This window comes from Eptesicus fuscus, chromosome 15 (genome assembly GCF_027574615.1).
Source record: "Eptesicus fuscus isolate TK198812 chromosome 15, DD_ASM_mEF_20220401, whole genome shotgun sequence".
Classification (NCBI taxonomy): Eukaryota; Metazoa; Chordata; class Mammalia; order Chiroptera; family Vespertilionidae; genus Eptesicus; species Eptesicus fuscus.
Genome location: NC_072487.1, coordinates 77,579,296 through 77,595,380, shown reverse-complemented (window position 1 = coordinate 77,595,380; position 16,085 = coordinate 77,579,296). Strand labels below are relative to the sequence as shown.

General features: G+C 63.2%; 1 protein-coding gene across 3 annotated transcripts; it reads right to left on the bottom strand.

The window, feature by feature from the left end:
• Nucleotides 1-568: 568 nt before the first annotated feature.
• On the bottom strand, nt 569-16,080 carry WDR5 (WD repeat domain 5). Of its 3 annotated transcripts, none has more exons than XM_054727216.1 (14): nt 15,990-16,080; nt 12,947-13,137; nt 12,283-12,391; nt 11,870-11,943; nt 10,981-11,070; nt 10,730-10,819; nt 10,516-10,599; nt 9,112-9,167; nt 7,005-7,051; nt 4,762-4,837; nt 4,145-4,178; nt 3,691-3,765; nt 3,096-3,183; nt 569-2,250 (listed from the first exon to the last, which is right to left on the bottom strand). In XM_054727216.1, the coding sequence occupies exons 2-14, from the start codon at nt 13,025-13,027 to the stop codon at nt 2,150-2,152; spliced, it is 1,005 nt and encodes a 334-aa protein (XP_054583191.1). In that variant the 5' UTR covers nt 13,028-13,137; nt 15,990-16,080; the 3' UTR covers nt 569-2,149. The 3 variants fall into 3 exon arrangements, with proteins under 3 accessions (XP_054583191.1, XP_054583190.1, XP_054583192.1); XM_054727215.1 differs by lacking the exon at nt 15,990-16,080 and adding an exon at nt 15,415-15,537; XM_054727217.1 differs by lacking the exon at nt 15,990-16,080 and adding an exon at nt 14,565-14,789.
• Nucleotides 16,081-16,085: the final 5 nt, after the last annotated feature.

Here is a 16,085-nt window from a genome sequence, read left to right as displayed (position 1 = left end):
TCTGTTGACTAGAGTTTGCTGACCACTGTATTAAGGCAACTGGGAAATCTGGATAGCGAATACTTGACTGAAGTGACTATGGTGTGTGGTACGGTTTTGGAAGAAATGCTTTTTAGCACAGCTGGTGTGGCTCAGTGGCCCAGTGCTGCCCTGTGAACCGGGTCTCAGTTCGATTTGGTTGCAGGCTCGATCCCCAGTGGGGGCAGCGGCAGGAGGCAGCCGATTGATGTTTCTCCCTCTCCCTTCCTCTCTAAAATCAATAAAAATATACTTTTTATAAAGAAATTTCTTTAGAGATTCTATGTATTGCCGCCTAGAGAATGAAACCCCTGCGACGTGCACGAACGGGCAGGGGCACAGGCAGCAGAGGCGCCGGCGCCGGAGGACTGGGCGTGAGGGGCTCCGCTCTCCCTCGTTGTCCCGTTCCCCGTGATAACCTTCAGAGCAGTAAGGCTAGTTTTTAAAAAGCCATGAACTCTCGCCCAAGGCCCCAGCTGTAACAGGCCCACAGCAATTCCACCCCCGTAACAGCTACACACGAAGGTAAAAAACACTCAGGGGACAAAAATACAAGACATGAAAATCTTTATTTCCAAAAAGTGAATGTGTTTTTACATAAATCTACAACAGAGAATTCCATGTAGAAAAAATACACTATATTCGGGACACGGTGCTCCGCACAGACCCCTCCTCCCGGGGCAAACAGACCCCAGAACAACAAAACACGGAACGACCTCCCTCGGGAGCCGCAGCCAAGCCCCGGGCCTCGGCTCTCCTGTCAGGATGCTCCGAGCCGGCCGGCGAGCCATCGCCCTCTCCCTGCGGCCGTTCACCCCAGACGGACAAGCCACGAGCACGCTCACTTCCAAGGACCCTGTGGCTGCCGCCCCAGGTGCCTTCAGAACTGTCACACTCGCCCTGTGCCAGTGGCCACCAGGGGGTTCCCAGGAGGCCTGTCTGAGGGTGGCCCCCACTTCTTAACAGCCCATCCACCACTTGGCACCGTCCCGAACCCCAAAACCAGGGCCCGGGCCTCAGGAGAGCAGGGGCCGAGACCCAGGCTGTGAATGGATGTCAGCCGTCAGCTCACCCAGCCGCGGTGGGACCGCACCTCCCTCACGCCTCCCCCGAAGGTCTCAGTGCTGCAGACTGGGTTCGAACCCAGGGCGGGGGGGTTGGGGGGGGGGGGGCCTTGCTACATGCAGGGGTCCCCAGGAACCAGCCACTGCCACAAAACTGCTCTGCAGCCCTGGCCTCATGCCCGCTGCTGCCCGGGCTGGGATGGCCGGGAGGGCCAGGCAGGTGGATGACAGACACTCTGCTCCCTGCCGCCAAGGCCTCCAAGAAGCCTGCCGGTCCGCAGGCCAGCAAGAGGCCAGCCACCAGCTGGTCCCTCGGAGGAGAGCCTGCGCCGGGAACTGAGGTGCCGGGGCCTCCTGCACCCCAGCCGCCCCGAGAGCCATCCGCAACATTCAGCAGGACGTTTCAGGGCGGGCGCCGTCTCAGCTAGCCTCCCGGAGAGCTCGTCCCCGCCCCGTGCACAGGGTTAAAGTGCAGGCCCAGTCCTGGACCAAGTCCGCTCACCTGCAACACGCAGGGACGAGGTGCCCGGGGCCGCGGCCACGCCAGCCCAGGGCCTCTGCGTCCGGCCTGAGGCGCGGCGTGTTGCGTGGACTCCACACACCGGCACCGAGCCCCCGAGCACGAGTTCACAGACACAGCCTCACAGGGTCTGGGTTCCAGACACCCACACGGGAACGACTACAGGCAGGGCCGGCGCCGTGCGACCGTGTCGGGCAGTGCCGACTGGCCAGCCCGGACTGCGGAGGCGACCGGTCACAGCCTGGCACGGGCAATAACACAGCAAAAACAGCACAGAACATTTCCGGGGAAACGGCGATAAACTGAACTTGGCTCACCTTCTGAAACAAAAATGACAAGTCTTGTTGACGGAACACAAGAGACTGGGAACTCCTCCCAGCCAGAGGAACTGGCAAGAACGTCACCTTCTAGAACTTTCTGGTGGGACCTCTCCCCTCGGCCTAATGGTCCTCAGAGGGGTCCAGGCCCCGCCCCCATCCCCAGCCTGGATCAGGGGAACCCCGGGCTCCGCCCCTGCCAATCGGTAGCCTCCGGGCCCGGCGCGGGCCTAGCAGTCGCTCTTCCAGAGCTTGATGGTCTTGTCGTTCTCCAGCGCGGCCGAGGCGATGATGTTCTCCGTCGGGTGGCACGCCGTCGAGATGACGACGTCTGCAAACAAGAGACAGTCCACACGCGCCCTCCCTGCGCAGGGACCTGCAACAAGCCCAGGGCGGCTCCCCCCACGCTGACCATGGCCTCACAGCCTGTCCCTGACAGGAGGACCAGGCGCTGCCGACAGCGACAGGAGGACCAGGCGCTGCGGGCAGAGGCCACACCAGGCCGGGCCACAGGTGGTCTCTGCCTGGACAACAGTCTTCACCGGGGCCGAGCCCACGCCCACCCTCCACCGCCGCCCGGCCTAACCCTCCGGGGCTGCTGTCACAGGAGGCAAGTCTGTGCCACCACAGCAGCTGGCACCTGGGCTCGGCCAGCTCGAGGCACTAGATTTACAAAGGCTGAACCCGAACTTGAACTTGACCTTCCCCCACGCCCTCAGAGGAGCAGGCCACGTCGGTGCCCCTCCACCTCTGGGGTGTAGCCATGTGGGGGTGCTGCTGCTTTTCAGGGGACACACCCCTCTCCACTGACTACAGAAGGTGGGATGCAGGGGGGACAGGCAGCTGGGGCAGGGGCAGCCCGAGTGCTGAGGAGCCAGTGAGGGGGTGGAGGGGCACCCAGAGCACTGAGGAACGGGCCTGCCTGGGAGACAGAAGCTGGGGCCCTGCAATGGACAGCGGGCGACTTCACTCCCGGACATGCTGGGCACGGGCCGCCTGCACGGAGAAGCCGCAGAGCCGCATGGACGAGGCCAGGCAGCCGAGGGGAAGCCAGGACCTGGCGCTGGCCGGCCGCTCCCCAATGGGCGGCCCCCAGGCCACCAGAGAGCCCAGGACAGAGGCGGCCTCAGGCCACACACACCCGCCTCGCTGCGAGCACGGCCGAGTGCAGCTCACCTGTGTGGCCCTGCAGCTTCTGCACAATCTCCTTGGTCTGCAGGTTCCAGATGTACACCAGGTTGTCTTCCGAGCCGGAGACGATCCACTGGGCAGACAGGGACGAGGTGAGGGGAGTTCCCATAGCCCCGAACTCACCCTCCCTCCCGCACTGAGCCCCGTCCTCGCCCCCCTCCTGCTCGCCACTCCGAAACAGAGCCGCACACAGCGGGCATCGAGGGTGTAAAATGTTTTCTTCAATTACCGCTTTATAGTTTCGTGTCGCTTACACTTCAGCTGAACGTCCCATTTCCTCAGTCCCACTCCCCTGGACTGAGGCGGGCAGGCCTGGGGCCCGGCTCGGGGCGGCATGGCCTGCTAGGCGACCACTCAGACGCCTGCCCATGCCCGCCGCTCCCGGGAGCTATGCCGGGTCCGACTTACAGAGCCGGCAGGTCCAGGAGCACGCAAGTCACGACATCCCCTTTCTGAGTGACAGCCACCACCACTTTGCAGCGTGTGGCTTTCGGTTTTTTTGCGCACAGAAAGCACCTGAGCACCCGCCCCTCGGCAGGGCCTCTCAGGAGGGCACTGGGACGGACGGCGAGGAACTCACCTTCCCCCCCGTCACGGAGAAGTTCGCAAATATGCAGTATTTCTCGTTCTTGTGCCCGGTGTACGTCTTCAGGCACTGAAAGGACACGTGCACGGTCAGAGGCCCGCTGCCCCGCCTCCTGGACAATTCCCCGAATTCTCTGAGTGCCGGCCCTTTAAAGCTCACCGAAAGTCATCCTGAAAAGCACTCAAATGCCCGCAGCACAAACCCACGTGGTCAGAGCTGACGTGCCAGCAAACCCACGTCTTGGAGAAATTTGCACCAAACCAACTCAATGAACATGGCTCTCTGAGCGGGGGCCCCCAGCTGCAGGTCCTGCTCAGCTCAGCCATCACCAAACCCGCCCGGCCTCCGCACACCCGGCCTCCGCACGCCCGGCCTCCGCACACCCGGCCTCCGCACACCCGGCCCGGCCTCCGCACACCCGGCCCGGCGCATCGTCTCCGCTGCTCACCTTCCCTTTGCTGTAGTCCCAGAGTTTCAGGGTGCTGGAAGGAAAGAGGGGGTCACACACGCTCCCCAGCTGCTGGGGGGACCTGGCTGCTGTCACTGCGCCCTCTGCAGGCTGGAACCCCCACGTGCCGGTGCCGGTGCCAGCAGTGGGATTTGAGGACACCCCAGAGCACAGCGCGAGAACCCCCAATATTTGGCTCAAAGACATTTTGAAAGAAAGCTGCTGGCTGCTCCCACATCACTGAGGGGTCATCTCGTGCCTGCTAGAGGGACGTGGGGGACCTGGTTCCAGAAACCCCCCCAGACTTCAGCACAGCACCCGCCTCCTGGAGCAGGGAGGCCCCACAGGGCGCTGCGGCCTCAGGACGGCACTGAGAAACAAGCCGGCCCAGCAAGCCACCCCCCAAGGGCCCCAACGTGTCCTCAGCCAGGGGAGGGGCCGTCGGGCTGACGGGGGATCTGCGCCCAGGCGTGTGGGGGAACGGCACAGAACCAGGCCGCAGCTCAGCCGGAGCCCCATCCTGCAGCTGGGGTGGGGGAGGGAGGGGGAGGGAGGGGGAGGGGGAGGGGAGGGCCCGCCCCGCGGAAGGAATGCTGCGGGCAGGCGGGAGCACTCACTTGTCCAAGGTCGCCGCCAGGATGTACTTGCCGTTCGGAGAGAACTTGACGAAGGACACCGGGGGGTTGTCGTCATCTGCGGGGAGCGGGGGCTGAGGCGGGGCTCGGGCCCAGCGGGCAGGAAACACCCATCGCTGCTCAGGACCCTCAGGTGAGGCCGCTGCCACCGGTGCCAACACCGCCGCCCCCCGTGGCCCCGTGAGAGCCTGCTCGTGCCTGTGCAGCCCACGGCCCGTGGGGCCATCACCTCTGACGCGAGGGCGTGGGGAGCACAGGGCCTGCGGCGGTGCACACTCGGGGTGCCAGCCCCCACGGGCAGTGGGTGATCCAGGATCAGCTTCCTCACGTGAAACACCCACACGCCAGGCAGGCGGGATGTGAGGACCACACAAACGACTGGGTGAATGCTCTCAGGTGTCTTCCGTGACCGTTTTAGCTAAAGATCTGGAAGTTCCTCTAGAAAAATGCCCTCATGTTACACCCACACCTGCGTCTGAGCCCCGGCGGCCTGGGGTCAGGGTCGGAGCCACCACGGGCTGAGCATCCCCCTCACCGCCGGCCGGGCTCAGCACTCCGAGCCCAGGAGGGCCTCTGCGCCACGTGACAGTGACAGTGACAGTGCCGCGCCGCCCCGGCCGGGCGAGGGGACCGGGAGCCTGCACCTGGTGCGGGAGCAGGGGCAGCTGGTGTCCCGGGTGCCGGGGGAGTGGCATTACCACTTCGGAGAACCTGCGCCTGTCTGACGGGCACCTGGGGCCTGGGCTGCGGGCTGGTCAGAGTCACTGGAAAGGCACGGGAAGGCGTGAGGCCGCCAGCCCCTCGGTGCCAGGGGCCGCACTGGGAGGCCGGCGGGTGACGCAGGCGAGATGAGGGGTACCAACAGCCCAACCCAGCGCTGAGCACAGCATCAGCGGGACTATGTGCTCAAGTCCAGAAGGTTCTACCTCCTAGACCTGGGCTGAGAAACGGGACCGGGAACCGCTGCCCGCTGCCCGCTGCCCGCCTTCCCCAGGTGCCGGGGTGCTGCTGCCTTGGGCTGGTTAGCCTCTCGGGCCTCGGTCTCCGCCCATGCGGGGTGGCCGAGCAGATCAAAGGTTCACATAACTGCTTAACAGGGAGCAGGGGAGCTGCACCAGCCGCCCTGGAAAGACGCCTGTCGGCTGCGGGCTGCGGGAAGTCAGGACGCCCCTGTCCTGGCCCGTTTGGCTCAGTGTTCCAGCGTCGGCCCAAGGACCGAAGGGTCACTGGTTCGATTCTGGGTCAGGGCACAAGCCCAGGTTGTGGGCTCCAGCCCCAGTCAGGGGCCATGCAGGAGGCAGCCAATCGATGATTCTATCATCACTGATGTTTCTCTCTCTCCCTCTCCCGGCCTCTCTAAAATCAATAAAAATATGTATCTTTTAAATCAATGGAAAAATATTCTCGTAACAAAAAAAAAAAGTGAGGCCTCGCAGGGCCATGACCAGCCTGGCTGGGTCTTAGGAGTCTCGGACACCGGAGCACAGAACAGCCCCTGCGAGGACCGAGGAGCCGGGAGCCTCAGGGACCAGCCCTGCAGGCGGGAGGCGAGCTGGGCGGCCTGAGCCCCCGCCTTACATGCTTCCACGGCAGCCTCGGGAGGGAGCTTAGGGGCGCACAACCCCCTGGCCAGCCCCTCCTTGTGGCTGCCGGCTGCACCGGCTCCCCTTTGACCTAAAACTTCGAATACTTCCAGGCTGACTCAGGTGATGAGGCTCCTGAACAGCCACACGCCCTGACTGACACCCTCCAGGGCGGACGCCCTCCCTACAGCCTCCCAGGCCCGAGGCCCCGTGGGGCCCATGGCAACCTGCTCACAGGCACAGCAGGCCTGCAGCCCGCCCACAGCATCCCACTGCCAGCCCAGGCCAGGTCTTCCCACTCCGGGACACCCCGGCCCAGAGCCGCCCCCTCCTCTAACACCGCCCGCAGTGACCTCAGGGCCTCTGCTCCAGGCTCCTCCATGGCCCTCCTCCGAGCACGCCTGGAGGGCGAGGCACAATCACAACCGCCCCAGGAATGACTAGGAAGGGCCCCGAGGCCGAAGACCCAGGGCCGGCCAGGCACAGGCAGAGTGCTCCGGTCCTTCAGGGGGCAGGGCGGGGCCAGCCCGTTAGTGGGGAAGGAGGGCAGAGGAGGGAAATCCTCCCGGAGGGGCAGACCCAGGACCGAGAAGGGGGCTCCGGGAACCTCAGAGGAGAGCCCCCCGGGCCAGCGCGGCTCACCGATCAGCGTCTTCAGGCACTGGCCAGAGGCGGTGTCCCAGATCCGGCTGCAAAGCAAACAAGTTGTGAAGAAGCAAGTCACAGCTAGTGGCGTGCGTGCCGCTCTAATCAAACCGCTTTAGAGGGAACACGCTTCTCGCACTGTCCCGCGTCACTCGTCCACTCAACAGCTCCTCTCGCACGTTCCAAGGACCAGAATGGGCGCTGCACACGCCACGGACCCGTGTGCTCCAGTTCCCCTCCACAGTGGGGTCTCCGCGCACGGGCACCCCGGCCTGGCCCCCCAAGCCCCCCCCCCCCGCGCTCCGGCACCGTCCACTCGGCACTCTCCTGCGAGCCCCGGGGGCATCACTGTCTCCCTCCCCAGCGGCTGCTCCATCTTAAATCACGGGCATCAATGTCCCCTTGGCTTCCCACCGGCTGGACACCATCACCCCCCACCCCCGGCCCCGTCAGACCTGCAGTGGCCACTCTGTTGTTTCCGGAAGAGAACAAAGGGTCAGAGGGGTCTAACCCAAACCTGAGAGCCTCTGACCGGGTCTCAGCCGCCAGCCGCTGCCGCCCCCCCACACTGGGCGCCCTCCTCCTGGCGCCCCGATCACTGCGCGGCCTGCTGTCCTCCCGTCTCGTTTCCGCTGAACGCGATCACGTTTCTAGACACTTTCTCCCTTGTACACGGCAAGTCCTACTCGGGTCATCATCGCAGCAGAGGCTGCCCCAGGCCAGCTACGCCAAACCCGCCCTGATGCTCGCCGAGTTCATCTAAACCAGCGGTCACCAACCGGTGGTCCGTGAGGTCGGCGACCACTGACCTAACCAGTGGTCGGCAAACTGCGGCTCGCGAGCCACATGCGGCTCTTTGGCCCCTTGTGTTTTTAGCAAAAGCCACTTTAGGAGTACCCTAATTAACCTTTTGCACTCGGATGTCGAGTGTGATGACACGGTTAGCATCGGTAGCAGCTCGTATGTCGAGCCACACTGGACACGTAGTTTCACCGCGGGGGGAAGGGGGATTTTTGTCTATTTTTCCAGTATCTTTTCTTGTTTTTATTAGCATGAAAGGACAAGTAAAATGTAAATGCCGTCTCAACTGATGCCAAAAAAGAAAAAATGAAAAACCGATAACGCATGAGAAATTTATTAGGAAACTAGTACATGATCTTGTTGGAGAATTCAGAGATGGTACACTAACTTCCAGGGGTAGATTATTATCCACTAACTTAGAGCAACGTTTAGATGGAAAACTCCATATAATCACACCTCACCCTAACAAAAAACACAAAGATTGTGTTGTTTGTTCTAACAAAAAAATCAAAGGAAGAAGAAGAGAGACGATTTATATTTGCGAAACATGTGAATGTAAACCAGGTCTTCATGTGGGTGAATGTTTCAAAAAATATCACACCATGAAAAATTATAGATTAAAATTACTCTTTGAATGTATCAATAATTTGAGATATAAAAAAATCCAAATAAATAAGTTTGTATGAAAAGAAACTCCAGTTTTTTATTCTACTGCCGCGCTTTGTAAAATCTGGGGTATTTAAAAAATTAAATCCCGAGAAGAATAAAGGAATCGAGAAAAAAGCGAGTGCAAAGGGTTAATAACAATGTACCTACCTATAGAGTTTAGGTTTAAAAAATTGGGCTCTCAAAAGAAATTTCAATCGTTGTCCTGTTGATACTTGGCTCTTGACTAATGAGTCTGCCGATCACTGACCTAAACCATCACATGCGCATCTTTCTCCTGCGCCTTCACCCCTGCACACACGCATCACACCCCCCAGCTCCACGCCCACGATCCCCAAGGCTGCACTGACGGTCTGCTGCCGCCCTGTCCCCTGCCGCCTGGCTGCCTGCGGTGGGGTGTCTGGGTTCACCACTCGTGACTGACGCCTCGTAGACGCGGGGCAGGCGGCTCCGACCCCTCAGCGGTGAGCGGGCCGCCCCCCCCCCCCCCCGCCCCAGGCCCGGTGCCTGGCAGGTCCAGCCCTCGCGGGGCCCCTGCAGGGAGGCACCCACCACCCGAGGCTCACTGGGGGTCCACCCGTCCGCAGCCTCGCTGCTCCGCCTGCCTCCCACTGCTCCGCCCGAGGCCTCCACTCACCAGAGCCCGTCGTAGCTGCTGGACACGATCAGGGACCCGTCACGGTTGAAGTGGACCTGCGGGGGGGGGGGGGGGGGGGGAGGGAGGAAGATTTGACGCCCGCCACACAGGCTTCTTCCCCGCGGCCCCACCCGAGTGCGGGGCGACCCTCTCTGCTGCCCCGGTGCTGGCTTCCTGAGCCGCCGGCGAGCAGGTGGAGAGGACGGCTCTCACCACGGAGGAGGAACCACAGGAAGAAAACCAGCCTGCAGTCCGTCCGGAGGAGTCCATCACTGACTGAAACTAAACCACGGCCGCAGGAGGCCCACTCCTGAGGGCCTGTCCTGTCCGGGATCCGGCCCCCGGCGTCGCCATCGCCCCCCACCCCAGTGAAGGCAGCCTGATCACCGTAGCCAAAAATGACTTCCCCTAACATTGCTTTACAAAAGCAAAGAAATCAGGGGGGAACCACCCCCCCCCCCATCTGTAGCCTCCTAAGAATGGACTCTGGGGGCTTCTCACCCAGGTGCCCGCCCACGGCCATCCGAGCACCAGCCTGACACCCACCACTGCTCCAAGCCCCGGACAGGGACCCCACACACGGCCTCCTGAGCGGTCTGGCTCTGCGGAGGGCACAGGAAGGAGATCCGGCGGCTCCAAACCCCGCGGGGACCTGCTGCCGGCCGAGGCTGACTGCGCTTCGGCCCCATTTACCTGATCTAAGTCTAGCTCAGCTGGGGGGCGGGGGCGGGGGGCACCCCTTCCTATAAATATATTCCACTCTGACACGTCCCTCTCCTGTGACTGGTTCACCTTTGGGGTTTTCCTTCTCCCCCCAATGGACTCCCAATGCCAGTAAGAGGGGGGCCCTGCCAGGAGGGAGAGTTCACACGCATTCCTATTCTTCCTGTCGAGTCCTGAGGCGACTGTACCCAGGATAAGCCTTCTTACAACAAATAACACCTTTTAAAACGGTCTTGCTTCCTGCTACTGACCCGCTCCCAGGTGAGATGGAGGCGCAGGGGAGCCCTGGAGCCACGCTTTCGTGCAGCGCCAACCCTGTGTGCAGTGTGACGACACGCTGTGCACGCGCGGCCCCTGCGACAGCAGGCTCGGACCCTACAGAGCAGGACGGGCGCTCGGGCCCACCCACCACCCATTCTCACCACAACCGGGATTCTCACCACAACCGGGTGGGCCATCCCACCCGCCTCCAGGACCTCAGAGCTACTGGCTCCACTCTCAACTCACACTGCCCCCGGTCACACTTCCCGGACCGAACGCCCCGGACCGGAAGGTTCCAATTGGGAACACCCTCCCCCACGCTACAGCCACCGGCCCTGCCACGGACTGAGTTCTACAGGGTTCTACACCCTCCACGCTGCCGGTGTCTGGAGATGGAGTTCCCAGGCCAGAGGGACTTACGGCGGAGACCGGGTCCGAGTGCGCAGGCAGCGTCTTGAGGCACTTCCCCGTCTTCACGTCCCATATCCTCACGCTCTCATCGAACTGCAGACAAGGAGAGATCAAGGCCGCGCCACAGGGAGGTCAGGAGCTGGCAGACCTCCGAACCCAAAACTGCCACCACCCCACAGGTCACCTCTGTGCCCACCCCCACCCCGAAAAGGCCAGCACTTACGGAGCCTGAGACAATGAGGTTAGACTGCGGGTTGAAGTTACAGCAAAAGACGTAATTACTGTGTCCCTTCAGGGTTTTCAGACACTTTCCCTAGAATGAAACATGACAGACTGTCACCCCGGGGCCTGCCGGCGGGGCGGGGCCAGGCCGACCGATGCACACCTGGGAGAGCCAGGCCGCCAGGGACCCGCTGCCCCAGCCGCCCCTCTCCACACACGCTTCCCCAGGAGGGGACCCCGAGTTCGGCTTACCGAGCTCACATCCCATATCTTTAGGGTTTTATCATCTGAGGCAGAAACAAGGAGGTTAGAATCTGAGGACCAGGCCACATCTGATATTCCCTGGGGAGGAAAGACAAGAGGGTCACCATCTCGAGGGACAAAACACAATTAACCAGCAGAAGCCAAATCCCACCCCCCACCCCCATCCAACTGGACACACAGCTCGTCCCACTCTGCAAGCAAGTCCTCGGCCAGCGCTGAGCACCGAGACACGGCCCGGCCCCCGGCTACGCACGCTCGGTGGCGCTGCAGGCCTCCGTGGGCAGAAACTCGTCCAGGACTCAGGAGCATTTGCTTAAAAAAGCAAGAGGTGGCAGCTCTGGCCAGTGTGCTCAGTGGTTAGTGTCAGCTCACGCCCCAAAGGGTTTCGGGTTCAATTCCCGGTCGAGGGCAGGCACCTGGGTCATGGGATGTCCTTCTCTCCTAAGCCCCCAGGCCCTGCTTTGGCCTCCCTGAGCTCACTCTTTCTACCTTTGTGACTTTTCCAAATAAACTTTCACTTGTATTTGAAAAAACGAAAAGACGCAAATAGCTACCAAAAAGAATTTGGAGGGGGCCCGCCAAGGTGGCTCAGTGGTTGGGCGCTGATCCATGAACCAAGTGATTCCTGGTCAGGACACAAACCTGGGTTTCAGCTCAATGCCCAAGTTGGGGGGGTGCAGGAGGCAGCCAACCTTTCTCTCTCTCTATCCCTCTCCCTTCCCCTCTCTCCAAAATCAATAAAAAACATATTTTAAAAAATAAAAAGAATTTGGGGGGGAACTCAACGTAACTCCACAGGCCTGGGAAGGGGCCCCACCCATGTGATCGCTGGAGCTACACTGTCCAGCAGCCACCAGTGTGCAGGGCTGATACCTACCAGCTTGTGACCAGATATTGTTTTCTCAAATTTCCCATCATAGGCACCCCAAATTTTAATGAGTTTATCTGCAGCTGAAAGAAAGGAGTAACAAAGAGCCCAGTCACCCAGAGTCCAAAATCTGGGTTTTCCCATGTGAGCCCCCGGGAACAGTGTGAGGGACCCTGAAGAATGCCACCCACAGAACGGGCAGTACCTTCCACTCCCCAACCACTGCCCAACCACCGCCACGGAGCGGCAACGGGCACCATTTCAACAGGGCGTGGCTTCTCCCAGTTAAACACGGGAGCTAGCAGGCACACCCATGCTGCACCGACAGAGGGGTGTCGGAGAGCAAGCCCCCTCCACACACACACACACACACACACACACACACCATTTCTCCCAGCCACCGAGGCCCCGCCGATACCTACACGAACTCGCCAGCCACTCCCCGTTGGGGCTGAATTTCACGGAGGACACGGCCTTCGTGTGGCCGGCCAGGGTGAACTTGAGAGCATAGTTTGGCTTCACAGGTGTAGGCTGGTGAGGAAACAGTTCATCAGCCACAAGTGCCCACCACCATCAAGTCAACCGTCAGCCTGAATCTGAGACCTCCGGCTTGAGCGCCAAACCTGTACCACGTGACTACCAGAGCTGCCTGCATGTCCCTCAACCTGAACAGCCAGCCTGAGCTCTTCCTTCCGCAGCCTCACCTCAGTGCCTCGGCTCCACCGCCCTAACCCACCCCACCCAGACCACCAGCACCCACCTGTGCCAACCAGGTCGGCGCCTGCCCGCCCGCCCCTCATGCAGCCCCACGCACACCGGCAGGCTGCTCCCGGTGAGAGGCCTGCGGGTCTGCACACCCGCCCAGGCATGAGGGGTGCTGCAGGACAGCCGGGGCCGGGGCCACTCCCACAGGACTGAGGAGCGGAGTTGTTGCTAAGGCCCCTCCCCAGGGGACGGGTCTGGAAAACCGCCCGTCACTGACTAAACCCGCACCGCTCTGACGGGCTCACACTGATGAACCGGAGCGCCACTCCCCAGCATCTGCAGCCTCGTGCCCCTGCAGTTCCCCAGCAGCCAGGGACTCGCCTTGCTCTGCGTGGCCGACGACGAGGGGGTGGGCTGCGCTCGGGCAGCCTCCGTCTCTGGCTTCTTCTCCTCCGTTGCCATGGCTCCGAGGCCCACCGAGCAGCAGGGAGATGCAGGCGGACGGGTTACAGCTCCACACAACACTCAGAGCAGGAAGAGCTCTGGGCTAAGCGCAGCCTACAGTGGGGGACCTAGGCCAACAAGCAAACCACATTTTGTAAGTAATTTCCAGGAAAAAGGGTAAGAACCATTGGACCACCTTACTGAGCCTGGATCCGCTGCTCCAAGTGGAGGCATCTGACTGTTACCCTAATCCCTAATGCTTCCTGAGGCTGCCCTCGGGCTCAGGCAGGAGCGGTGATCAAAGGCCCCTCCTTCAAGGCCGCCTCCATTGTTACCTGCGGGTCTACAGGAATGCAGCCCCACCCGGCCGCCCGCCCAGCACGCCCAAGGCTCTCCTCAAAGGGCCTTCCGCCGTATAAACCACTGGAGGTTCTGGTCCGGGAAGAACAAGCCAGATCACAGGAGGCTGCGCTTCGGGTGCACAGGCTGGGAACTCATCCACATCCTCACGCATCCCGGGTGAGGACAGCGCTAAGAGCCGTGTCTGCAGACACAGGTCCCCGGCCCTGCCTGCTGGGCAGCCCGAGCCTGCGCTCCATTAGGTCTCACCGTGACCATGGGAATGCCCCTCGCAGAAGCACCAGGGGACTCGGAGGGGAGCCACCAGGGTGTTCTTGCCAGCATCACTGGCCACCCAACCCCCGGAAGCTGGGACCACCCACCGTTCAGGAGTGTGCACACTGGAAGTTCTCGCTTGCAGCTTAAAACTAAAGCGTGCCCAGTGAAGTGAAATGGAAGCCATCACAAAAAAGAGCAAGTCTCCAAGTCTTCATGCAAGAAGGGAAAGGAATTACAACGCAGCACAGCTGTGCACAGCAGGGCGGCCACGGCTGGCTACCTGCGGCCAGGACGGACGGAGCCCGCTGCACCGCGGGGGGGGGGGGGGCGGTGCGGGCAGCCCCGCCAGGGAACACCGGCTGGCACTCGGCGGCCAAGGCTCCTAGGCGATTACCTTCTGCGGCCTTCCCCTGGGGGCTGGGCCAGTCCGGGAGGGAGGAGCCAAGGACCAGGGCTAGAAAGTCCATTTCCCAGAACCAGCCTCCGAGGGGGCCGGCCACACAGGCTGAGGCCAGCACCGGTGGGGACACCGAGGAGAAAGGGGCGCTTCAGGGGCCCGAACAGCGTTTTAGCATAAAAGCTGAGGCCCACCAGGAGGTGCGGCCTGGCCAGGCAACCGCCCTCAGGTGAGGAGGGAGGATGCCAGCCCCTCCCCCTCCAGCCGGTCCGCTCCCACCTGGGGCGAGCCCAGCATCCAGGCAAAACCAGCTGGGCCTCTAACAGGGTCCCCACGTTTCCTCCTGGGGGGGGGGGGGGGGGGAGGAGCGCGGCATTTTCCACAAACACTCGGTGGTTCCCGGGGACAATTGTTTAGGCAGCTGGGCTCCTTGGAAAGGCGGTGGGGAAAGGGAACGGCCACGGCCACCGGAGTTGGCCCCCCGGGCACCCTGCCTGCCCACGGGTGTTCGCCCAACCTCCTGCGGCCAAGCCCCCCAACCTGGGAGCTTCCGGCCGCTGGTAAAATGCAGGTTCCTGAGCTCCAGGGCCGAGGCCAGGCCCACGGGCGAGGGAACACAGGAGGCAACCTGGCGACCCCGCACCGGCCCTCCCACGGCCCGGCCCACCCGGGAGGCAGTGCCCAGGCCGGGCCGGCCAGAGGGTCGGTACATGGACCTGGGTGGGAAGGAAAGTGACCCGGAGGGCGCGTCTTTTCACGTCACCCGGAGCGGCTCCGGGGGCCAGACTGGAAGGGGTCGCAGGCTCGGGGCCCGCCCCGGGGGCCTCCCCTTCCCGACAGCGAACCCCACCCTAGGCCTGGGGCTCTCGGGGAGACGGGGCCTGGCCGCCTCGGGCTGAGGCCGAGCAGCAAGTCGGGGTGCGGGCGCTCCCGCAGCGGAGGGCAGACGGGGTGCGCGTCCCGTCCAGGCCCGGGGCTCGTGGGGTGTTTTTGGAGGCGCCGTGCAGACGAGGGGACCTGCAGGCTGGCTGCAGGGAGACGTCGCAGCCCCCGGGCTGCGGGCTCGTCACTAGGCCCCTGGGGAGCGGCCGCCCCGGTGGGCGCCGGAGGTCCCCGGGAGCCGCTGGGGACCCGTGGGGGGAGGGGGACGGGACCTCCGCGGGGGAGGCTCCGGTGAGGAGAGGAGCCGCGCGCTCGGCCGGAAGAGGGGCGCAGGCGGGTACCCGGAAGGCGAGGCGGCATGGGCGCGCGGGGCGTCTGCATCGAGGGGCCCGGCGGGCGGGACCGGGGCTGAGGCCGGGCCCGCCGGAACACGTGCGGCGGCGGCGGTTTGGGGTGCAAGGGCGTCGGGCCCCCGCGCGTGCCCGCGGCCCAGGCGCCCTCCGCTTACCTGCGGGGCCGCGGCGGGCGGGAGCGGGCAGAGCGCCCCGGGAGTCGCGTCGGCCGCCGCCTGGGCGGGAGCCGGACCGAGATCGATGAGGCGGCGCGGAGCCGGCAGTGCGCGTGCGCAAAGGGCCGCAGCGGCGTCGGGGCGGGGCGAGCGCACAAAGCCGGCCTCTCGGAGGGGCGCTACGGGGAGCGACGAGGGCCAGAACGCCTCGGGCAGGCCCTACGCCTTAAAGGAACAGTACACAGTACGTGCTTCCTGCCTAAAAGCCTTAGCCCCGTAGGTAACCGGTTGCAGGCCGTTCTTCTCCCGCGCTTTCTAAAAACTGAAGTATGAAGACACCGCCGCAGAGGGCCAGGGTCCCCCTCGAAGGCTCACGTCCCGAGCTCCCCCTGCAGCGGCGCTCCCGGGAGCAGCAGAGCTCTCCGCCGGGAAGCGAGGGCTGGCGGGCCCCAACGTCTCTTCCGACCTCCTGTCCCTCCCCGGTCGCGCGCTCAGGGCGGCAGCTGACGCGTGCAGGGCGTCCGCGCAGCGTCTCCATGAATGCTCGGGACACCGCAGGAGACAGGGACCCTTACCTTCCCGCTCTGCAGCGAAGACGGCGAGCTCCCGAGGCTTCCGACCGCCGGCTCCGCGCTCCCGCGGGGCGCCCCTGCTTCCCTCCTGAGCCCGCA